The sequence below is a fragment of the Erinaceus europaeus genome, chromosome 3 (assembly GCF_950295315.1).
Source record: "Erinaceus europaeus chromosome 3, mEriEur2.1, whole genome shotgun sequence".
In the NCBI taxonomy this organism is placed as follows: Eukaryota; Metazoa; Chordata; class Mammalia; order Eulipotyphla; family Erinaceidae; genus Erinaceus; species Erinaceus europaeus.
In genome coordinates this window covers 167,564,421-167,589,753 of record NC_080164.1, presented here as the reverse complement: position 1 = coordinate 167,589,753, position 25,333 = coordinate 167,564,421, and the positions used below count along the sequence as shown (strand labels likewise).

Below are 25,333 nucleotides of genomic sequence, written 5' to 3'. Positions count from 1 at the left end.
TATAAACAAGCTACCTCTTCTGCAACCCCTTAAAAGTCTTGCCTCTCTGATCAGTAAACGGATCATTGCTATCAGCTTGGTCTCAGGATCATCTCTTGTCACATCACTAGCAACAGACACAGAGTGAGTCCTGTAAGACTCAGCCCCTGCTGCCTCGGATGAAATTCTCCTAGACCCCCGCATCTGGTGTGCAACAGAGTGGGCACATCAGGAGTCTGAGCCCAGAAGAGGCTTCTCCACAACAAGAACGGCATAATTGGATTCATTTCATTGAAGATGTCTTTAAACTTTATGCAGAAAAGAGTTCTGCCAATATTTTCCTCTAAGTGTCTGACAGTTTCTGTTCTAACATCCAAGTCCTTGACCCACTTGGAATTTAATTTTGTGTTTGGTGAAATATAGTGGTTCAATTTCATTCTTCTGCATGTTTCAATCCATTATTTCCAACACCATTTGTTAAAGAGACTCTGCTTTCCCCATTTAATAGTCTGAGCACCTTTGTCAAAGATTAGATGTCCATAGGTGTGGGGGCTCACTTCTGGGCTCTCAATTTTATTCCACTGGTCAATGTGTCTATTCATGTTCCAGTACCAAACAGTTTTGATGACAATGGCCCTATAATACCATTTGAGATCTGGGAGTGTGATGCCTCCAGTTCTGTTCTTTCTTCTCAAGATTTGGCAATTCTAGGTCTTTTCTGGTTCCAGATAAACATTTGTAGTAACTTGTTCTATTCTCCTAAAAAATGTGGTTGGGATCTTGATGGGGATAGCATAAATCTGTACATGGCTCTGGTGAACATGGAATATCTTTCCACTTCTTTGTGTTTTTTTCAATTTCCTTGAGCAGTGACTCATAATTTTCAGTATACAAGTCTTTCACTTCTTTGGTGAGGTTTATTCCTAGATATTTTATTGTTTTTGTTGCTGTAGTAAAAGGAATTTATTTCTGGATTTCATCTTCTTCTAACTTAGTGTTTGCATAGAGAAATGCCACTGACTTTTGAATGTTAATTTTGTAACTTGACACCTTACTGTACTGCTTGATGATTTTCAAAAGTTTTTTGCTGGATTCCTTAGGTTTTTCTATGTATGATATCATGTCATCTGCAAATAGGGAAAGTTTGACTTCTTCTCTTCCAGTCTGTATCCCTTTAATTCCTTGCTCCTGCCTAATTGCTGTGGCAAGAACTTGCAACACTATGTTGAATAGTAATGGTGATAGTGGGCATCCCTGTCTAGTACCTGATCTGAGGGGAAATGTTTCCAGTTTTTCACCATTGAATATGATGTTGGCTATAGTTTTGCTATATATAGACTCCACTATCTTGAGGAATTTTCCATCGTTTCCCATTTTTTTAATTTATTCTCTTTTATTGCCCTTGTTGTTTTATTGTTGTATTACTTTTCCCATTTTTTGTAGTGTTTTGATCATGAAGGGATGTTGTTTTTTGTCAAAGGCTTTCTCTTCATCTATTGATATAACCATGTGGTTTTTGGTCTTGCTTTTACTGATGTGGTGGATCACGTTGACGGATTTACGTATAGTAAACCAACCTTGCATGCCTGGGATAAACCCCACTTGGTCATGATGAACAATCTTTTTGATATACTGCTGTATCCGGTTGGTTAGAATTTTGTTCAATATTTTTGCATCTATGTTCATCAGAGATATTGGTCTGTAGTTTTCTTTTTTGGTTGTGTCCCTGTCTGCTTTTGGTATCAGGGTGATGTTGGCTTCATAGAAGCTGGCAGGGAGTATTCCAGTGTCTTCAATCTTCTGGAAGACTTTTAAAAGTAGAGGTATTAGTTCTTCTTTGAAAGTTTTGTAGAATTCATTTGTAAAACCATCTGGTCCAGGGCTTTTATTTTTGGGAAGGTTTTTGATAACTGTTTCAATTTCATTAGCTGTGATGGGCCTGTTCATGTTATCCACTTCCTCTTTACTTAGTTTTGGAAGTTGGTAGGTATCTAGGAAATCATTCATTTCTTCCAGGTTCTCTAGCTTGGTGGCATATAGTTGTTCATAGAAGCCTCGCATGGTACGTTGAATTTCTGCAGTGTCTGTTGTGATATCTCCTCTTTCATTTACTATTCGATTTATTTGGGTCTTCTCCCTTTTTTGTTTTGTGAGTCTGGCTAAAGGTTTGTTGATTTTGTTTACTCTTTCGAAGAACCAACATTTACTTTCATTGATCTTTTGTATGGTTTTCCTATTCTCAATGTTATTTATTTCTGCCCTAACTTTAGTAATTTCTGTCCTTCTGGTTGCTTTAGGATTCCTTTGTTGTTCTTCTTCTAGGTCTTTAAGATGTGCAATCAGGCTGTTTATTTGTGCCTTTTCTTGTTTCCTAATGTGTGCTTGTATAGCTATGAACTTCCCTCTTAGGACTGCTTTAGCTGTGTCCCAAATATTTTGATAGCTTGTGTCTTCATTTTCCTTGAACTCTCGAAACATTTTGATTTCTTCCTTGATTTCCTCTTTGACCCAGAAGTTGTTAAGAAGTGTACTGTTGAGCTTCCACATTTTGGGACCGTTACTAATCTTTTGTTGATTGTTAAGTGTTAGTTTAATTCCACTCTTATCTGATGTATGGCATGTAAAGAACTCCAATTCTGTCAGGGGTCTCTTTGTTTAGGTATTGGTTTCTTTTGCTGTGCAGAAGCTTTTTAATTTGATGTAGTCTCATCGGTTTATACTTGCCTTAGTCTACTTTGTAATTGGATTCATTTCATTGAAGATGTCTTTAAAATTTATGCAAAAAATAGTTCTGCCAATAGTAAGTATCTGATAGTTCCTGGTTGCTTTCCCCATTTAATAATCTAGGCACCTTTGTCAAAGATTAGATGTCCACAGGTGTGGCGGCTTACTTCTGGGCTCTCAATTCTATTCCACTGGTCAGTGAGTCTATTCATGTTCCAGTACCAAGCAGTTTTGATGACAATAGCCCTATAATACAATTTGAGATCTGGGAGTGTGATGCCTCCAGTTCTGTTCTTTCTTCTCAAGATTTGGCAATTCTAGGTCTTTTCTGGTTCCAGATAAACGATTGTAGCATTTGTTCTATTCTCCTAAAAATGTGCTTGGGATCTTGATGGGGATAGCATTAAATTTGTAGATGGCTCTGGGTAATATATTCATTTTGATGATGTTAATTCTTCCAACCCATGAACATGGAATATCTTTCCACTTCTTTGTGTCTTTTTCAATTTCCTTGAGCAGTGACTCATAATTTTCAGTATACAAGTCTTTCACTTCTTTGGTGAGGTTTATTCCTAGATATTTTATTGTTTTTGTTGCTACACTAAAAGGAACTGATTTCTGGGTTTCATCATCTTCTAACTTAGTGTTTGCATAGAGAAATGCCACTGATTTTTGAATGTTAATTTTGTAGCCTGACACCTTACTGTATTGCCTGAGGATTTCCAAAATCTTCTTGCTGGATTATTTAGGTTTTTCTATGTATATTATCATGTTGTCTGTATATAGGGAGAGTTTGACTTCTTCTCTTCTAACCTTTATCCCTTTAATTACTTGCTCCTGCCTGATAGCTATGACAAGAACTTCCAACACTATACTGAATAGTAATGGTGACTGTGGGCATATCCCTGTCTAGTACCTGATCTGAGGAGAAATGCTTTCAGTTTTTCACCATTGAGTATGATGTTGGCTGTAGGTTTGCTATATATAGACTTCATTATCTTCAGGAATTTTCATCTATTCCCATTTTTGTAGTGTTTTGATCATAAAGGGATGTTGTATTTTGTGAAAGGCTTTCTTTGCATCTATTGATATGACCATGTGGTTTTTGGTCTTGCTTTTACTGATGTGGTGGATCACATTGATTGATTTACGTATATTAAACCAAATTTGCATCCCTGGGATAAACCCCACTTGGTCATGATGAACAATCTTTTTGATATACTGCTGTATCCAGTTGGCTAGAATTTTGTTCTATATTTTAGCATCTATGTTCATCAGAGACGTTGTTCTGTAGTTTTCTTTTTTGGTTGTGTCCCTGTCTGCTTTTGGTATCAAAGTGATGTTGGCTTCATAGAAGCTGGAAAGGAATATTCCAGTGTCTTCAATCCTCTGGAAGACTTTTAAAAGTAGAGGTATTAGCTGTTTTTTGAAGGTTTTGTAGAATTCATTTGTAAAACCATCTGGTGCAGGTCTTTTTTTTTTTTGGGGGGGGGAGTTTTTGATAACTGTTTCAATTTTATTAGCTGTGATGGGCCAGTTCATATTATCTAGTTCCTCTTTACTTAATTTTGGAAGTTCATAGGTATCTAGAAAATCATCCATTTCTTCCAGTTTCTCTGCCTTGGTGGGATATAAGTTGTTCATAGAAGCCTCGCAGGGTATGCTTAATTTCTGCGGTGTCTGTTGTGATGTCTCCTCTACATTTAGGATCGAATTTATTTGGGTCTTCTCCCCTTTTTGTTTTCTGAGTCTGGCTAAAAGTTTGTCAATTTTGTTCACTCTTTCAAAGAACAGCATTTACTTTCATTGATCTTTTGTATGTTTTTCTTATTTTCAATGTTATTGATTTCTGCCCTAACTTTAGTGATTTCTGTATTTCTGATTGCTTTAGGGTTCCTTTGTTGTTCTTCTTCTCCTTCTCCTTCTCCTTCTCCTTCTTCTTCGTCTTTAAGATGTGCAGTCAGGCTGTTTATTTGTGCTTTTTCTTCTTTCTTAATGTGTGCTTATATGGCTATGAACTTCCCTCTCAGTACTGCCTTAGCTGTGTCCCAAATATTTCGATAGCTTGTGTCTTCATTTTCATTGAACTCTTGAAACATTTTGACTTATTCCTTTATTTCCTCTTTGACCCAGTAGTTGTTAAATAGTATACTGTTGGGCTTCCACATTTTGAGACTACCACTAATCTTTTGTTGATTGTTAAATGTTAGTTTCATTCCACTGTGGTCTCAGAAGATACTTGGGATGATTTCAATGTACTTGAATTTGCTTATGCTGTCTTTGTGGCCTAACATATGGTCTATCCTTGTGAATGACCCATGTGGACTTGAGTAGAATGTGTGTTACAGTTTCTTGGGGTGAATGACTCTGAAAATGTCCAATAGTTCTAGTTTATCCATATCTTCACTTAGCTCCTTCATTTCTTTATTGATTTTCTGCCTGAGTGATCTATCAAGTTGAGAGAGTAAAGTGTTCAAGTCACCTACTATGACTGTGTTGCTGTTAATATATTGCTGTAGCTCTTTCAGTAGATGTTTGATGTATTTAGATGGCTTCTCATTGGATGCATAGATGTTAATAATTGTGAAATCCTCTTGGCTGACTGATCCTCTGAGCATTAAGTAATGTCCATTCCTATCTTTTTAAATTTTATTTATTTTAAATTCTATCATGTCAGATATGAGAATAGCTGTTCCTGCCCTTTTTTGTGGACCATTGGCTTGTATGATAGTTTCCCATCCTTTCACTTTGAGTCTATGTTTGTCTTGTCAAGTTAGGTGGGTTTCCTGTAGACAGCAGATTGTTGGGTTGTGACATCTTCCTACTCTGTGCCTTTTAATAGGTGAATTCAGGCCACTGACATTTATTGATATCAAAGATTGAAGATATTTTAATGCCATTCTTGTAGCTTTTTACAGCTTTTTACAGCTTTTTTTTCTTATATATGGCATTATTATGGTGGTCTGAGTGTTTATAGGAGACCTTTCAGAACTTCTTTCAGGGCAGGCTTGGTAATAGTTGGTTCTTTCAACTGTTGCTTGTCTGAGAAGGCTTTTATGCCTCTGTCAAGTCTGAAAGACAGTCTAGCAGGATACAGTAGTCTCGGTTAAAAGCCTTTCTCATTGAGGACTCAATATAGATCTTGTCATCATCTTCTGACCTGTAGTGTTTGTGTGGAGAAGTCTACTGCTAATCATAAGGGTTTTCCTCTGTGGGTGACTCTTTGTTTTCCTCTTGCAGCCTTCAGGATCCTTTCTTTATCCTTATTCCTTTCCCTTCTAAATATGATGTGTCTTGGTATCTTTAAGTCTGGGTTAATTCTGTTAGGGACTCTCCAGGCTTCTTGAACCTTTATGTCTTTTATGCTGTCTAGACTAGAGAAGTTCTCAGCTATTATGGTCTGAAGAATTTTTTCTTCCCCTCCCTCTCTTTCTCCTTCTGGTAATCTAATAATCCATGTATTATTTCTTTTGAAGTCAGCCCATAGGTCTCTGTTGTTGTTTTCAGTATCTCTTAATCTCTTTTTGATATCCCTTACTTTTTTAGTTGTCTCTAATTCATCCTCGATCTTGCTAATTCTGTCTTTAGCCTCATTTATTCTATTCTCTCTCCCCTCTACTGTTTTCTGGATTTCATCTATTTTGTTACACTGTTCTGATACTATTTTAGCTTGTTCAGCTACTTGTGTTCTTAGCTCAGCTATTTCAGCTTTCAGCTTCTCTAATCACCTTGAGATAATTAGTGTTTTCTTCCAGGGTCTCATTTGTTGTTTCTGCATTTCTGATGACAATTCTTTCAAACTCTTTACTCACCCCTGTGATTATTTCCTTAACTAGTGTTTGGATGTTGACCTCACTATTTTGTGCTTCAACCTTTGGTGGGCTTTTAGCTGTACTCTTGTCCTGGTTCATTTCTCCAATATTTCTTCTTGTTGGTTTAACCATTCTATATATTATGTTATGAAGTGCCTCTCTCAGTACTTTTCAAATTACTGATCACTCTTGCCTGGATTGAGTTGTGTCTAAGTAAGTTAATTAAAGGGTTCACAGTTGTAGAAATTGACAGTTGTTTCAATATTATTTTAATCCCTGAGTTGGAGCACAGTGGTTTAAAAGCCTCTTTGGTTCTTTTTCTTCCCTGTAGGCTATGAGAGCCTCAGGGCTTTTAAACTATAGGTAGGTTTTTTAGCTTAATCCCTCACTCCTGGACCAAGAGACAAAGCAGGGTGTGGCAGAGATAATCCAGTGGTTATGCAAAGAGACTCTCACAGTCCCACTGCTAGGCCACTGAGGTATAGATCTTCTCCTGAGTTCCTGGTTAGTTCTCTGTCCCCTGGTGTCAGCACAGGGCCTCCCCCATGATGCTCCAGCTTCTGAGGGCAGCAGCAATGGAGACTCAGTTGCATTTGGTGAGTCTTAGGGGAGTCCTCTCCTCCCTTCAGCCATCTTTTTGTTGGTGAAACAGACTGGAGGTGGTGTCTTATCTGGTAAACTGCCGGACTGTTACTAGCCACTTAATCTCTCCCTAGGCTCCTCTCTGTCCATGAGCCACACGTATTTACACTCACCGGTGATTTGGTGTGTTCCTGAAGTCGTTCTACTCTTGTCTTGTTGCGGTCCCAGATGATCTCCTTTCTAATTAATGTTTTAATTTTATCTTTGTGCCCTGGGACAACATATATTCTAAAACCTTTAAGCCCTGGTAAGCAAAATCAAACTTTGTTCATATTTATCCCCTCAATGGAAGTATTTTGTGGGGTTTTTTTTCTTTTTTCTTTTTTTTTTTTCCTGAGAGAGGTGTTTGTTTTGCTTTGTTTTGGATGTTTATTTGTTTAACTATAGCACTACTCAGCTCTGGCTTATGGTGATGCCAGGGAAATTAAACCTGGGACCTTTGGCACCTCAGGCACAAAAGGCTTTTTGCATAAATGTTGTGCTATTTCCCCCAGTTCTGGAGTTTATCTGTTTGTTTGTTTTGTTTCTTTTGATAACTAGTTAGGTAGTATTTCTATGTTTCTATATACTAAGTTGTAATTTAACTAGTTAACTTCATTTTCTTGAAACTATGTAAGCAACTTATATATATTTTTTAAAAATCTTGGAGTTTATTAGTTGTCTTTTCCACCACACACCACAGTACTTTGCTAAAAGAAAGTAGCACTAGTGAATCAAGAATTAGTCATGGGGGGCCAGGCGGTAGCGCAGATGGTTAAGCGCACATGGCGCCAAGTGAAAGGGCCAGCATAAGGATCCCAGTTTGAGTCCCCGGCTCCCCACCTGCAGGGGAGTCGCTTCACAGGTGGTGAAGCAGATCTGCAGGTGTCTGTATTTCTCTCCTCCTCACTGTCTTCTCCTCTCTCCATTTCTCTCTGTCCTATCCAACAATAATGACATCAATAACAACAACAATAATAACTACAACAATGATAAAATGAGGGCAACAAGAGGGGGGGAAAAGATTTTTTAAAAAAGAAGTAGTCATGAGGGTACCCCTGCACCCACTGTCTGCAGAACCTAGCCGAATTTAGAAATTTTGTTATGGAAAACCTACTAATTTATAGTTTGAATTTTAAAGACAAATCTTTAGAGAAGTTTGAATTTTCTAAATAATCCAAATTAAAGTTAGTGTACTTCAAAATAAACAACTCCTTCAAACCATTGAGGTATTTTTCTTATCCATCAATTTCTTTCTTTTTAGAATACTTAATTCTCTTCTGAAATCATTTTTCTCTTTCTTTTTTATCTTTTTTCTTTCTTTGATTTTTTTTTTGATACGACAGAGAGAAATTGAGAGGGATGGGGAGATACAGAGAGAGAGAGAGACACCTGCAGACCTGTTTCACTGTTGGTGGGGCTTCCCCCGTGTAGGTGGGACATGAATTCAGGTCTGTGTGCACGGTACGGTGAGCACTCAATCCAGCACACTACTGCCCAGCCACTCTTTTAAGCTCATTTTGATGGAAAACATTTACACTCACTTTCCTCACTCCTTGTCTAGAAATCTAAAAGGAGAGCAAAGGGACCCTTGGGCCTCTGGCCTGAGGTTGCAAATACCTGTCGTGGTGCATTCATAGTCAAAGCTGGTCACATCGTTCAGCTTCTTTTCCTGATATTCAGGGGGCCCGATACACAGCACATCAGAGACAGTGGAGTTTGTCATCTTCAACCACAGATACAACCACTTGGCTTTGCAGTCACATTCAAATTTGTTGCCCCTTAAGTCACTACAGAACACAGAAGAAAACACAAGCAAACGTGTTTGACAGGTGTTGGCAGTAATCTCTAACTCTGGAACTAAGAGCATCCTGGTGAATTTCAGACCCAGAACCCCCCACCCCACCCCACCCCCCAAAAAATGAAATGTTAAAAATTACACCTCATGTATCTCATTTCTTGTACTTACAGCTGACATGAATGAATCACATTCAGGGCCCAAGACTTTCAGTGTATGGCAGAGATATCTCAGAGGTGGGGTGTCCCCAAGTCCTCTGGTGACTGTCACCAGGCCATACTGGAAATAGGGAAAAGTCAGGGGAGAACAGGACCCCACAAAGGTTCTTAGGGACAGAAATGGGCCATTAGAGGAAGATAGTGTTCACATACCAAAACACTAAGATCTAGTTGAAGTATTATACTAGACAGTTCTGTAGATGGGAGAGACTACTCTAAAGAGACAAAAAACAACACTATATGAACTATACACTGCTTCCCAGGATGTGCAACTTTGTCTTAAATATTGGGATGCAAGGGGACCAGGTGGTGGTGCACCAGGTTAAGCGCATGGAGTGTGAAACACAAGGATCCAAGTTCGAGCCCCCGCTTCCCATGTGTGTGTGTGGGGGGAGGCAGGGTCACCTCACAAGCGGTGAAGCAGATCTGCAGGTGTCTATCTTTCTCTCTCTCTCTCTCTGTCTTCCCCCTCTCAATTTCTCTCTGTCCTATCCCCAAAAAATAATTAATTACTTTTAAAAATGGCCCAGGAACAATGGATGCATAGTGCAGGCACCGAACCCCAACAATAACTCTGAAGGCAATGATAATAATAATAATAATAATAATGCTGCAACGTTAAAGGCCTGCAGTGAAATTTGAGGCTGAGGGTGACATACCCAGTAGAGCACACCGACCATGCCTTAAAAGCCAGGTTCAAGTTCCTGGTCCCCACCTGCAGGTTCATAAAGCGTCCCTTCTCTGTCTCCTCCCCCTCTACTTCTATCTGTCTTGATCCAATAAAAAAAGAAAGTAAGAAAGAAATAGCTTCCAGGAGCAGTGGATTCATATGTAGGTACTGAGCCCCAGTGACAGATATCCTGATAGCAAAACAAACAGAACCAGGCACACAGGCAAAGCAGAAAAGAAGCATGACCACAAAGCAAAGGATTCACTGTAATACTCTGACAAGCACCCAGACACTCCATTTTCATTACTCACAGTTCAATCAGAGAGTCTAGATCACTGAAGACATCCCTAGGGAGTGCTTTGATGTGGTTATTGGCCAAAGAACTAGAACGAGAAAGCCCCATTTTAATGCAGTTATTACCTTCATGCTCGTAAATAAATCAAATGATTTAATAACAATAATTACTAAATAATAATTATTATCTATTCAGTCTCGGGCTGGTTCAGTCTCGGGCTTTGCTCAAGGATGCCGAGATGAAGAAATGACTTGAGCTGGGCTGAACAAGGGGGTTGTGGAGATGAGCTCCGAGATGCTACAGCACAACGGAGACTCTGTTTTGTTCTTACAACCAGCACTTATAAAGCTCTGTGCACTTGTTATACCTGCGATGGTGTCGGATAAGTTTCAAGATAAAAGCCAAAGTCTGGGAGGGGGGAGCAAACAGGTGCATACCCAGTTGAGTGCACCCAGTACCATGCACAAGGACCCAGGTTCAAGTCCCTGCTCCCCACCTGCAGGGAGGCTGCTTCATGAACAGTGAAGCAGGTCTGCAGGTGTCTCTATTACACCTCTTCCCTTCTTAATTTCTCTCTGTTCTATCAAATAAAATAGAAAGAAAAAAAATGGCCACTATGAGTGATGGTTTCATAGTGCTGGCACCAAGCCCCAGCGGTGAAAGAAAGAAAGAAAGAAAGAAAGAAAGAAAGAAAGAAAGAGAGAGAGAGAGAGAAAGAGAGAGAGGGGGGAAGGAAGGAAGGAAGGAAGGAAGGAAGGAAGGAAAAAAGAAAGAAAGAAAGAAAGAAAGAAAGAAAGAAAGAAAGAAAGAAAGAAAGAAAGAAAGAAAGAAGCCAAAGTCCCTGTGATGGTGTCTGACCCTCCGTAGCCAAGTTACGCGCACTCCTGCTCACTATGGGGCTGCGTCTCACACCAGCCTCTCTGCTCTTCCTCAGACACGCCAGGCACACAGCCTCCTCAAAGTCTCTGAGCTTGCTGTACATCTGCCCGAAAGTCCTTCCTCCAAATGCCCACCCATCAGATGGACTCCATCGCCATTTCAAAGTCTGTCTTCAATGCTCACCACCTTCCGTGACCTGTACTCATGGCCCTTCTGTAGACCGCTGATTTCCACCGCGCGATGACACCTGGCCTGCCGTGTATATTCATCTACTTGTCTACTGGTTGCACTCTCTCTTTTACATCAAGATCAAGAGGACAGAGATTTTAGTTTGTTTTCCATCTAGATGCTCCAAAAACACTGCCTGGCACCTGCCAGTCTTTCAGTACATCTTTGTTGAGTTGCAGTCTTAGCTCAAGAAGGTCTTTAACATTTCATCTACGTGAATTGTTACTGGTGGTTTTATAAAAAGAACTCAGTAAATACTCTTCCACGAGAATGCTCAGCTCTGACCCTAACAATACTATAAGAACTCAGTGAACCACAACGTGTAGGGAATGACTGATAACGATCAATTGCATTTTCTCATTAGAAGGCTGACCAGAAACCAGGCTGCATTGTTTTTTTTTTGTTTTATTTTATTTTATTTTATTTTATTTTTCTGTTAGTGGCTACAGATCTTTCTTTCTTTCTTTTAAAGCTAGGAGGAGAGAGAAAGAACCAGGTATCACTCTGGCACAGGTGCTGCCAGGGATCGAATTTGGGACCTCATGCTTCAGAGTCCAAAGCTTTATCACTGCATCACCTCCCGGACCACATGGCTGCAGAAAATGCCCCAGAGTAGCCACCCCCCCTTACCCCCAGTCTCCAGGAGGGAGACATGAATGGACAGCACTGTGTCTTTCTCCAGTAAATCAGGATTCTGCCGTGCCCTGTCACCCCACTGATGATGAATGTCCAGGGCGCAGGACTGTTGACATAGAGACAATGTACATTGAGCCCGTGATTTCCCCAGGCCCCACACTCTGATAATGTGAGCCAGCCAAGAAACACAAGCCTGCTTTTGTTTTCTTTTATCCATGATGGCAACCAGCAGGACATATAAATGACTATGAAAAAAATTGGCAATGCAGCACCAACCTCTTCAAAACTATGTACATGAAATTAGCCTCTGGTAGCATTGGGATGACCCGTCCTAGAAAGAAGATTCAAGAAGTGGATGTCCCTCTTTAGAGTCAGCTAAAGTAAAAAAAACATAGCCCATTTTTACCCAAATATGATTTCACTTCCAGATACCAATAGGATTTTGGTGATGGATGGGGTGTGACAACTTGCTTTGAAAGAGGTGTGAAAAAGCATTCCTGAACATGTACAGTGGTGCACTCCAATGTTCCCTGTATAAAATGAATCGACTAGGCCCTGTTCTAATTTGTTTCTTAAGAGGAGAGAGCCAGGGCATCACTCCGGCACATGCATTACCAGGGATCAAACTCAGGCCTTCATGCTTGACAATCCAATACTTTATCCATTGCATGACCTCCTAGGCCGCTTTTATTTATTTATTTATTTATTCCAAAAAGATAGCAGCAGAATATGGAGAGAACTACATTTGGGGAATTACACCCCATTCCATCTAGGTAACTGCAGATGGTTTAACATTCCATTTCATCTGTTATTTTATTTTCCTTCTTAAATGATTTACTTGTACATTTTTAGAGATATTGGACTGAAAATAGTCCAGCAGTCACTTCCTGAAATGAAAACATAAAGCAGTTTTTTAATGGTCAGCTTTCCAGAGTGGGGACTAATTAAAAGGTAACTATTTAAGTAAAAGATCAGCCAATCTACATGTATTGAAGTGCTAAGATACAGATTATTTGGAGCCGGACATGAAAAATGCTTAGGAACGACAGCCAGTCCTCACTTGAAATTTCAGCTGAGCTATGTCCACTTCACTCACGCTCTGTGCGTAAGGCTTCATTCTCCACTTCATTTTCCCTGCAAATCCATGCCACTTACTTCATTTCTAAAACTACTTAACGGCAAGCTGTCCCTGGGGCTTTAGAAGAGTGAGAGAAAAACACATGTCCTAGATTTTACAGCTGGGGGCAGCTCCTTCATGCTTTGAAACCTAGTCTGTGTGTCCTGCCATCTGAATGTGTCTGCAGGGGTCAGAAAATGTCACAGAAAGAAGGAGTCAGGTATCTAACAAATACAAGCAGTTTCCCGATGTGACTTACTTAAGTACAGGAGTGAACTTGAAAGAGCTGATACATCCTCACTCTCTCTGATTAATTTTCACAAGCTGGGGAGGTGGGCGGGTGAGTTCCTGCTATAAACAGTGGCTGTACATCTCCCACCTAGAGCAGCCAAGAGTAAAAGTCACATGACTTGCCCAGAAGTAGAGAGCTAGTGGGAAACCCAACTCAGCGAGGAACCCACCTGATCAGAATCTGCCATCAGAAAACAAAGGTCTTGCTGGCTTCGCTCAGGGCTGGATGTTGGGAGGAGGAGCAGAGCTAATGAAGAGGGCTTGGGAGGTGAGATTCCCAGCCCTGAAAGGCAGCCGCCCAGCCAGCGTGGCCAGATTCTACAGGAAAGCTCTGGGGAGGTGAGAGGAATAGAAGGGAAGGGGGGCGGTCAGGGATGGCTCCACGGAGGCGGCTGAACTCAATTTGGACTTTGAAGGAAACTGGCAGACTCCATGAGGCCCTGGGCAAGAGAAACACCTAGAGTGAAGGGAATCAGCCCAGTGTTGGGAAGGACTGAAAGAACAGCACAGGGATCCACTGAGAGCCTGACATTTTGAGGCCATTTAAGGACCTGAGGCTGGGGAGCTGGGCACACCCTGTAGGTGTGAGCATCGAGCAGACATGCGCACTTCAACACACCCCATCTGTCTGTCTCTCTCACTAGCTCTCCTTTATTGAGGAGTGGAGTTAATGGTTTATAGTGCAGTTGATTGCAACTTCTCATCTCCCCATGACAGGTGTTTAGGTGTCTGGGAAAGACTCACTCCCCCAACCTCAGTCTCCCCACACCAATATCTTAAGCAGAAGACTCTTTTGTCTTGTTTGTGCTTTCTGCATATCATACAGAAAAGGAAGTGACACACACACACACACTACACAAGCATGCACAAACACACAGCATGACCACAGAGGCCCATGCACCTGCAGACACACACGTCCACAGCCCCTCCATCCTCACAACCCATATTCAAGTGGGGCACTGGTGCAGTGAAGTCACCTGTCACAACCACCCCAGGGCTTCTACTGAAAAACAAAGACCCTCACTCCTGACTTCTGGGTAGGTCTGGCCACAGCTGCTGTTCTCCAGACACACCCAGCTGTCTTCTTAGCAGATGCTGCCTGGTAGCACAAACCGCCCAGACAACGACTGAGCGTCTGGGGAGATGACGGAGGCTTCTCAGTGAGCAGAGGGCAGGCTGATGGTGTCCTCGGTGTCACTGCTGGTCACGAGGGCTGCACCCACCAGCCGTACCTTGGGTGGTTACCCTGGGCAGTGGGCTACAGGCTGAACAGCCTTTTGCACATAACCTCCTCTGTGCTGCACTCTCCCAAGTTCAGTATCATCACCCCAATTTTAAGGATAAAAGAACAGAATCTCGAAAGGGCTGAGCAATATTCACCATAACAGCCTTGTGACGCAAACTCAAGTCTAGAGCTCTCTTTAGCCTCTGAAGAAACGCAAGAATCTGGTATCTAGGTTGAGGCTTGAAACTCCCCTCAGGTCTTTAATAAGAAGCAGAAATACGGGGCGGGGGGCACGGCAAAGGCATAACTAGGTGTACATAGGACTAAGCTCAAGGACCCATGCAAGGATCCAAGTTTGAGCCCCTCACTCCCCCCACTTGCAGAGGGGACATTTTACGAGTGGTGAAGTAGGTCTGTGGGTGTCTCTTTCCCTCTCTCCCTCCCCCTTTCCTCTCAATTTCTCTCTGTCTTATCCAATAAAATGGAGAGGGGGAAAGAATGACCACTAGTAGCTATTGGCTTTGTAGTGCCCGCACCAAGCCCCAGCAATAACTCTGGAGGCATATATATATATGGATGAAGACAGAGAAACAGGAGACGGAAGAAGAGGAGGAGGAGGAAGCGGAGGGGCAGAAGGAGAAAACGTAACACAGTGGTGCTCTCCAGGGTCAACTGTGCTCATCCAGATGTTAGGAGCCTCACATCTACACCTCAGGCAGAGCTTCTGCTTCATGCACTTCTAGAATCCAATGTTTGCCAAGCCCACTGACAGACTGGTTTCTACGTGAATGTTTGATGTGACTCTCTAAAGGCTGGATCAGTCAGGGCTGCACACAGTGCAAACACCGTCACTCCCTATCCACAATCCCATCCGGAGCCCTCCCCATCATCGTCCCAGCTTTCACAGTCTTCCTGTGTCTGCAGATAGGCTGACCACAGAGACATATTATCTTACTCAATCACAAAACATCTCTCATACACCTGAGACTTGGTCCCTGCCTAAGAAATTGCTCATCTAAGACAACACCTGCTTCCCCGTCTTCATCAATACAGTCACTCGCTTGCCCAGCTTTCTAAATCTGCAAAGTGCAGGTACTTGCCTCATTCTCATCTGCCAATTCAAATCAATTTGTTTAACTATTTTTTTCTCCAGAAAGCTATTACAGAACCCAGAGAGCTTAGCTTAAGCTGCAGATTAATCCAACATAAAAGAAAAAGCTATTTGCATTCAAATGAGCAGCACCACAAAAAAAATAATGTCTCTATTCCATTTTGTTCTAACGTTGAACCTGCATTCAGTATGTTCTTGAGTCATGGAAGCCCTCACTGGCCTAATCTATTCTATGGGGACTCACAGACTACCAAGAAAGAAACACTAGAGAAACAGTCTCTTGCCTGCACACATTAGTCCTCCCGCTCATCTCCATTTCCTTCCCTTCTCCCTCACTTGACATAAGCCCCTCCTAGAGCAGAGCACTCTCTGCTTCACACACAGATAGAGTCCACATGGCGATTCAGGAGGATGGAAGACTATTGTCAAATGTGTGAGTTACAGCCATCACCGAATAATGTCTGGGTCAAGGACAGCTAACACTATGTGTAGCCTGGTAAGTAGTAGACTCGACTGTCTAGGTCTGCATAATTGCATCTTATGACATTCACATATGCATCCTGCAGAATGCAGCCTCTTTGTTAGGCAAAGCATGGTGAGAATCACATGGACTGGTGTCTGGCTGGCAAACCGGCAGCTTCTTGGAAAATCTGGTGATTGGTTTCCTGCAGAGAATGTTTCAATCTGGACAAGACAGAAGGGAAGTAAGTCTTACTCTTTGCATTCAAGAACTCAAGGCAAGCTTCATAGGACTTACAGGTGAGTGAGATCGCGGAGGCCACGAAAGGCATTTCTTGAAATGGTTTCTATTTTGTTCCCTTCGATGAACCTACAGAGAGCAGCAGAAAAGTTTAGCTGCAGCTTCTCTGCCTCAGGTCTCTGAAAAAAAGATGGTGGTGGTATGCTTCGGGACTAAACTCTGAAAGAATTCACCCATCAACACTGGGACAGCTACACGAGATTTCCCTTGAAGCATGGTATGGTGTGTGTGTGTGTGTGTGTGTGTGTGTGTGTGTGTGTGTGTGTGTGTGTGTGTGTGTGTGTGTTTGTGTGTGTGTGTGTGTGTGTGTGTATAAACAAGTGTTTTTTTTTTTGTTTTTTTTTGCATGCCTTCCAAGAACAGTCTGGGAATCCTCAGATTCAGAGCTGGCAATGAGGGGAAAACATCTTGGGGGGATAAAGAGGGTTAAGGAAAGCACCACACAAAGGCAAGACATTCTCATATCTCTGCAAGACTGGAAGGCTTCCAACCATCTTCCACACTCCAACTTGCTTACGTTTTTCACAGAGCTTGTTAATATTGCTGTCCCTCCAAAGGAAACCACAGTCTTATCTCCATGTGAGTTTTTGCTGGGGGAACAGTTCCATGAAGCTATGGCTTCCAGCAAACTTGAGTTCAGCACGCCCCATGCAGTCTAATGTCTGAACAAGAAGCTGACAAGGCAGAGACATTCTCAAGATGCCTAAATGGTTGGGAAAGGGAAGCGCAATAGAGCTGGCACTGGACAAACATGCTTCCCCGTGCTAATGATGTCTCAGTTCAAGTGCACAGGAGCTTGGAGGAATAATTCTGTCCATGCTTTAAATATCTGTGGGAAATACGTGGGGTGGATGCACTAAGAGTATCCCTCTAGGGCCCCAGAGTACTAAGCTGTAGTTCATGGCATCACATTACATCAGATGGAAGAGTATCCTTTGATGAGATGGTCTAAGAGAGACCTTCACCATCTCCCCCCACCGGCCTCTTGCACCCCTACAGCCCTGGTTGGTGAGACAGTTCTCCATTCTTATTCCATCTGATGTTTGTTTTTTAAAAGTCAGGGATCTAGTAGGCAGCAGGTTTCTGAACCTGGAGTGTGATGATAAGCCTGTTCTCCTATAAGCTGGTAAGTTGACATCTCTTTCAATAACCTTGACTATGAGATGAACTAAGGCGCTTTGATAAGATCTGGCCTGCATGAGTGGACTCTACTATCCACTCTGGAATACTCAGCACTTAGACTGGGCTGTGCTTTCTACTTCCAGAGTGCATGAGAGGATGCACATCACTCCTTCCTGAAGACAGAGTGTCCTTAGACCAGGATATGTTCAGAGCCTAGACATCGACCTGCTAAAATTCAGAGAGGAAAGCAGAGACCCACTTTGCAACCCCTCTGAATGCTAAGCAAGGAAATCCCATCCAGAGACCAGTGAGATAGCTCACCCGGAGGGTGCCTGCCAGGCCACATGCACAGCTCATGTTCGAGCCCTAGGCACACCACGTGGAAGTTCTCACTAGGGGAAGCTTCAGTGATAACGTGCCTCTCTCCCTCTCTCTTTGTCTTTTTCTGTATGTCCATCTCTGTATCTGAAAATGTTGGCCCAGGATAATAAAATTTCATATGCATGAGGCTCAGGCACACAAGAGAGAGACAGAAACAGAGAAAGACAGATAATCATATCTTCTATCAAGATACTATTATTAAACTAAAAAAAAAAGGGGGGGTGGGACCAGGCAGTGGCATGCCCAGTTGAGTTCACGCTTTATCATGTGCAAGGACTTAGGGTCAAGCCGTCAGTCCCCCTGCACTGTAAAAGCTTCACTGTTGGTGAAGCAGTGCTGTAAGTGTTTCTTTCTATCTTCCCTCCGTCCCCCTCCAATTTCTTTCTGTTTTGTCAAATAAAATATGTAAATAAAGTCTGGAGGGAAAACATATGCAAGGGCCAGAGGGACAGGCAGTGATGTACTCAGTAGAGTGCACACAGTACCAGGCACAAGGACCATGATGAAGTCCCTAGTCCGCACCTGCAGGAAGAAAACCTCATGAGATGCAGACGTCTCTCTTTTTCTCCCTTTCTCTAGCTCTCCCTGCTCTCTCAATATCTCTGTCTCTTTCAAAAGAAACAAGATGAAAAGAACTTAAGATGAAAAAAGACCATGCAAAAGTTAAAAAAAAAAAAGGGGAGAAATCAGAGCAAAGTTCATTGCTGCACATCTGAAAAGAGAAAAAGACTTTTTTCTAAAGGAGAAAAAATAATAAAAGTAGGCGCCTAGCAGCAGCTCCCAGGAGACACTGCAGAAGGCGTGGCAGGGAGCTGAATTCCTAACATAAAATTGTATCCCCTGGAGAGCGAGGCTTCACTTAAAAATTAGTAACCAGGAGTCGGGCGGTAGCGCAGCAGGTTAAGCACATGTGGCACAAAGTCCAAGGACCGGCCTAAGGATCCCTGTTCGAGCCCCTGGCTCCCCACCTGCAGGGGAGCCGCTTCGCAAGCGGTGAAGCAGGTCTGCAGGTGTCTATCTTTCTCTGCCCCTCTCTGTCTTCCCCTCCTCTCTCCATTTCTCTCGATCCTATCCAACAACAACAATAATAACTAAAACAACAAGGGCAACAAAAAGGGAATTAAAAAAATCCTTAAAAAAAATTAGTAATTCTCAGATTCCTTCACTTCTGGCTGATCAGTAAACCCATGCCTAGTTATAAGGGGAAACACTATCCAGAGCAATTTCTGATTGTGCTTACTACATGACAAATTAAATGGCAGTGGAGAATGAATGAATGGGTATCCTTCCTTCTTTGAGGCCTTCCCCTCTGTCTCCAACCTCCTCCTGTCCCAGCATGCTGATATGAGAGGAAACGACAAGACGTCAGGGCTGAAACAAGAATGGGCATTTCTCCACTTCCTCCACCCCTGCTCACTGCCACCTGAAAGCCATGTAGCAATTCTACTGACACAAATGTTCAACATATAACCCAAGTACAACTCACAGGTATTCAAGATGAAAGAGTCCAGCAAAAGCATCGTCCCGGATGACTGTAAATGAGTTAGAATTCAGCAACCTGAAAAGAAAGGATGGGTTTCAATGTAAAGGTGTCAAATCAATGTTATATACAAAGCCATGTTTGTTTCTTCTATTCTGCTAAGATCTGAGGGTAAGCAGAGGCTCTGATTGGATTCAAATCCTCAGTACATCTAGTCAGTGCGAGCTTTCTTTCTTTTTTAAAAAATATCTATTTTTTTTATGTATTCCCTTTTGTTGCCCTTGTTGCCTCTTATTGTTGTAGTTATTGATGTCATTCTTGGATAGGACAGAGAGAAACGGAGAGAGGAGGGGAAGACAGAGAGGGGGAGAGAAAGATACACACCTGCAGACCCATTTCACTGCTTATGAAGCGACACCCCTGTAGGTAGGGAGCCAGGGGCTCAAACCGGGATCCTTACGCTGGTCCTTGTGCTTTGCGCCACCTGCACTTAACCCGCTACGCTACCATCAACTCCCCAGTGGAAGCTTTTTAATGCACAAGCAATCACAGAAGAAATCTGGAGGTGCTAATTCAGTTCTTTAAAAAAAAAAAATTGAGCCCAGAGAAGTTAAGTGGCTTGAACAAAGTCACACAGCATAGACAAGATTACTTTTAAAAAATGTTTTCTATAAGGAGTCAGGAGGCAGCTCAGTGGGTTAAGTGCACGTGGTGCAAAGAAAGCACAAGGACCTGCATAAGCCAGTTCAAGCTCCCAGCTCCCCACCTGCAGGGAAGTCCCTTCACAGGCGGTGAAGCAGGTCTGCAGGTGTCTATGGTTCGCTCCCCCCTCTGTCTTCCCCTCCTCTCTCCATTTCTCTCTGTCCTATCCAACAACAACAACATCAATAACAACAATAAAAAAAAACAAGGGCAACAAAAGGGAAAACAAATAAATAAATAAATAAATATCAAAAAATGTTTTCTACTGTATCATGTACTCCCATAAGACAAAATTTGCCAAGTTTAAGAAACACTCAGGAGGCCCTTTATCACCACATAGCTTTTTTAGAGAGCATCACTTAAGCTGATTGGTTAATAAGAGTTTAGAAAGACTAAAAGTCACCAAGGAAATCTATTTGGCAAAGTACCTAAAGTTAAATCAGTATCATCTGGACAGTATGTCTTAATGGGATTGCAATCTCCATGAAATTTCCAATTTTTAAAGTTTAAGTACAGTGATCTAAGTAGGTCCATAAGGTTTAAAGACCAAAATATCAACGCCGAGTTTGAGAGGAGCGCTCTCTGTTCGCTTTCTCTATGGTTTTCTGTATCACGTTGCTTATTTAAATCTGATCTCATCTCAAACTGAAGAGACCAACGTAGGTAAGGGGAATGAAGCCAGGCCTCAGGCCGTGGCTGTCAGCAAGATGCTTTGGGAAGCTGCTCTTGGGACATGTCACCAGCAAACACTCCCTGCCCTGGGCTACCAGGCACCACGTGGGTGCCCGCCAAGAGGTGGCTGGTACATACAAAAGTTGCAAGTGTCAGCTGTGAGCCCTGGGTTAGAATTCTGGCTGTGAGTCAAGACAAGTTACTTAACTTCCCTAAGCCTCCATTCTCTGATTTATCAAGTGAAGGAATAAAAATACGCTTCTCGGGGGCCTGGCAGTGGTGCAACTGGTAAAGTGCACACACTACCATGCATAAGGACCTGGGTTTGAGCCCCAGGTCCTCACCTGCAGGGGGGAAGCTTCATGAGCAGTAGATCAGGCTGCAGGTATCTTTCTCTCTCTCTCTCTCTCTCTCCCTCTACCTCCCCTTCTCTTACCCTAATTCTTTCTTTCTCTATCATAATAACATTAATTCATTACTTATCAAATTGAAATACCCTCCTCATAGGATTAAATAAAATTGTGCATATAACAAATTCACAATAGGTTGCATGACTGCATAAGTACTTAGTGTAGCAATACTCCTACTTCCAATGTAGCCTTAGAAGTTTTATTTGTTTTCCACCAAAGTAACCACTGGGCCTTCTTGGTGCCTGCCTGCATGATGAATCTACCACTCCTGGCAGCCATTTTCTTCTCCTTTACTTTTTATTCTATTTCTTTTTCATATATATATATGTGTGTGTGTGTGTGTGTGTGTGTGTGTGTGTGTGTGTGTGCATGTGTGTGTGTGTGTATGTATATCTAGAAAAAGGCAAACAGAAAAATTAAGAGTGAAGTAAGATATAGAGAAGGAGAGAGAAAGATAGATACCTTCAGGACTGCTTTACCATTCATGAAGCTTCCTTGCAGTTGGGGAGCAGGGGCTTGAACTTAGGTCCTTGTGCTTGGTAACATGTATGCATGCCCAACCAGGTATGCCAACACCAAACCGCTAATGCAGATTTTCTTTTAGAGTGAGGAGCTTACGAAACGGTTTGATGAGGTGATAATTCAGTGTAATCAATGGTCAGAGTTCAATGTAATCCTGTCCCCAGTTGGCAGATTATGGCCTTTGACTACTGGCGGAAATTATGAACCAAGCAAAGAGCCTTGGGACCCAGCTTGGTGGGGACACCACAGGCCACATGAACACTGAGAGCCACCAGGGCTTGCTCTTGGTCCTCTGTGCTCTGAGAGAAGCCCTTCACCCCAGCCCCCACCCCAGACTCACAGCAGCTGTAAGGAAGGCAGGTGGGAAAACATTCGGTCTTTGATTTCCAAGAATGTTCCATTCACCAAGCTCCTGTGGGCAACAGAAAAGGGGAACAAGGCTGGTGTCTTTCAGGAGAGGCTAGCAAAATCGATCCGGCCCCCACCTGTTGTCCCAGCTCTCTGTTCAGGAATGCGGCTTCTAACAGTTGGCCAGGAGCTTCTCAGGTGCCAGGAACAAGAAGAGATCAGTCAGTTTCCAATGAGCTGGATCCATGTGAAAACCAGTCTGTGGAATAGAAGCCTTACCACGGGCCTAGCTCCCCCTCTTTCAGATGTTATCTCAGCCCCTTAAAGACAATCCTTTCCTTAACTCCAGGAGGGCCCCAGCTGAAAACAGGTGACTGCTTCACCTCTGCCCATGATTCTGTTTGTGTAGACACTGCATTCATATGGGCCCTCGAAACTTCAGGACTAAACATCCCACCCACCTTGAGAGCAGCTCCTGTCTGAAAGTCATTCACGGCACTTCTGATTCCACGCACCAGGAAAGCCTTGGGGAAGCTCAAGATTCTAGACATTGACGGAGCACTAAGGGGAGGGAGGCCAGGCCATCTGCCAGACTTGGGCAAGAGATTAAGCTCTGCTTTTTGCCACCGGGTCCCCTGTCCTCAGAGACCACGCAAGGACCTTGGTAGATCATTCCAGACTTCCATTAGCACGCCAGATCAATTAAGCAACTGCAGGTCTAAAGGATTCGCCAAGGGGATTCTGATTATTGGAACTCTCCAGGTCACCTGACTTAGCAATGTCAGGAATCAGAAAGAGACCAACTCACACCCCGGAACTTTCTAGAAATGGAGGTGGGAGCTCTCCCCCTTCCTGAGACCACCAGCAACTTCATCTGGGCTCTGGCTTCACTCCCTCCTTTAGGACTGAAGTGAGTATCGCCCATCAACTTGGCCTGGAATGATGGGCAGTTGTCTCAGCAGAATGCGGCTCCCAGAAGTGCAGGTTCTGCCAGCAGGAGAGCTGGTCACGTGGCCAAGGGCCCGCTGAGAGCATCTTTTAGCCAGGGGAGACTGGGCAAGACAAGGGGCCCTTGCCTGCCTGCGCGGTGATGCCCCAACCCTCCCAGCAAAAGCGGGCAGTGCAAGAGGATGCTAGAAGCCCGTCTTAGAGTCAGGCTGATCCCCTGCACTTGTTCACTCGGGGTGACCCCAGGGTTCTGACAAACCATCCTGCACCCCTTTTCCTAGGCCACATGGACACCCCCCCACCCCTGTCCCCAGACTGTTCACCCACCTTCCCTGGTCCTGAGGTGGGGGAGTGGCAGGGGGGCAGGAGGTTGGGGACCACAGCCCCGAGCTGCTCTGGGACAGTGAGGCCTCCTACACCCCCACCCCAGGGGTAGAAGGGGGCGCTCACTCAGTCCCTCTCTCTGCATCGGAGTATCACCCCCCCCCCCGCACGTCTTCACCGCCACCCGCACCCATCCTCTCAAACTTTAATGCGCCGCAGAAGCTTTGGAGGACGCCAAATGCAGACTCCAGGGCGCCGCTCCACCAGAAACACCCCCCATACACACACGCACATACACACACCCCACTTCACGCTAAGGTGAGCACGGAAGGAATGTGCATGGCATAAGCCCACCCCGCACCCACCACCACCACCAGCACCCCCCAGGTGGGGCTGAAGCAGGTGGCCCCGCGGACCGCACTTGGAGAAAGAAACACTACCACCCAAGCTGGCCTGGGTCCCCCGACTCTTGGGGTCCAGCACCCCCCCCCCAGTTTCCCCAGGGACCGTGATGCCCCGCCCACCCACCCAAGAGTCCAAAGAGAGGCTGGGGAGCAAGGTCCCAGGGGCGCCGCTCTCTAGCGGGCTCGCTCACTCACAGGGAGCTGATGTCGCCGGGCACGGTCCGGGGCACCCAGGAGGAGCCCACGCAGATGATGGACTCCTTGGTACAGCTGCAAGTGGCGGGGCAGCGCGCCAGCCGCCTCCCCTGCACGCCCGGCGGGAGCAGGCAGCCCAGCAGAAGCAGCAGCAGCCCCCGCGCCCCGCCGCCGCCCCGCCGCAGCGCCATGCCGCCCGCTCGGACCCTGCGCCGCCGCTGCAGACGCGGGGCCGCCGCTGCCGCCGAGGACGCGGGCGCCGCGGGTGTGGGAGGCCGAGCCGCAGCCGAGCAGCATGCTGCCCGCCACCCCCACTCGGCGGCAACCCTCCCCGCCACCACCCCCAAAGCCCGGCCCGGCTCCCGCCTCACTCCCGCACAGCGCCCGCAGCCCGCAGCCCGCGCTGGCCAATGGAGCTCCGGCGCGGGAGCCTGGCGCCGCCCCCGCCGCGCCCCGCCGGGCCCTGGGGGCCTGGGGCCGCGCCGCCCCCTTGCAGACCTCGCAGGACCTTGCCCTGAACTGCGGGGAAAGTTGAGTGACCCTGGGGAAGGGGCTGGGATTGGAACCCGCTACCCAAGTGGGGGTCTTGCAGGGGTGTGGGGGTTGGCTGAGCGGTGGGGAGCCATTACCTGCAGTCCCTCCTCCAGTTTAAAAGAACTTGGGGTGATGGTGGGGGACTGGCTGAGTAGTGGCGACTATCCGCAGTCCCTCCTTTTGTTTCTCTTTTCTTTCTTTCTTTCTTTCTTTCTTTCTTTCTTTCTTTCTTTCTTTCTTTCTTTCTTTCTTTCTTTTTTATTGGATAGGACAGAGAAATTGAAAGAAGATGGGGAGATACCGAGAGAAACAGAGACACCTACAGACCTGTTTCACGGTTTGTGAGGAAGCGGTTCCCATGCAGCTGTGGAGCAGGGGCTCGAACCTGGGTCCTTCTGCATGGTAATATGTGTGCGCTTAACCCGCAGTCCCTCCTCCTGTTTAAAAGAATTAGGGGGGTGGTGGAGGTCCTGAGCTCCTTTTAGAGAGGCCAAAGATTGAGGGTGAGGTAGGGGGGACGGAGCGGAGGGTAAGGCCAGAGGAATTGGCCAGATTTCTGGAAGGAGACACTTGGTGCTTTTGGAGAAAGAGTTGATTTGGAGCAGTTGTCTTTTGAGATGGTCAGTGGGGGCCTGTCCCCCACACCCCTCCCCACCCCCCACTGAGGGAACACAGTCAAGAAAAGCAGCCACCTGGCTACTGCAGGGTCTGCCAGCTGCTTTCTGATGGAGCTGAGAAACTTATGAGAATGTCCTGTGCCCATGACAATGTTCCTCATTTACTGATGAGGAAACTGAGGCACAGAAAGTGCCATGACTGATAGATCTCTCAGAAATGACTGGGTGAAGGAAGTGGGAGTTGGTGTCTGGGGAGATGGGAACTGGAAATCAAGCCTCACTGAACCCACTTTACCCAGGCTGCATTTGA

The 25,333-nt window shown here is 44.5% G+C and overlaps 1 protein-coding gene across 1 annotated transcript in view; it reads right to left on the bottom strand.

Annotated features, from left to right (window-relative positions):
• LGI2 (leucine rich repeat LGI family member 2) overlaps positions 1–24,218 on the bottom strand; it is a 49,298-nt gene extending 25,080 nt beyond the window's left edge. The window contains exons 1-6 of the mRNA XM_007535120.3: positions 23,873–24,218; positions 21,994–22,065; positions 19,354–19,425; positions 16,362–16,433; positions 10,134–10,205; positions 8,757–8,926 (exon numbers count right to left, since the gene is read on the bottom strand). Of these exons, the coding sequence (XP_007535182.3) occupies positions 8,757–8,926; positions 10,134–10,205; positions 16,362–16,433; positions 19,354–19,425; positions 21,994–22,065; positions 23,873–24,063 (649 nt within the window). The 5' untranslated portion in view covers positions 24,064–24,218. The remainder of the gene's footprint in view (positions 1–8,756; positions 8,927–10,133; positions 10,206–16,361; positions 16,434–19,353; positions 19,426–21,993; positions 22,066–23,872) is intronic.
• Between the last annotated feature and the right edge of the window lie 1,115 nt (positions 24,219–25,333).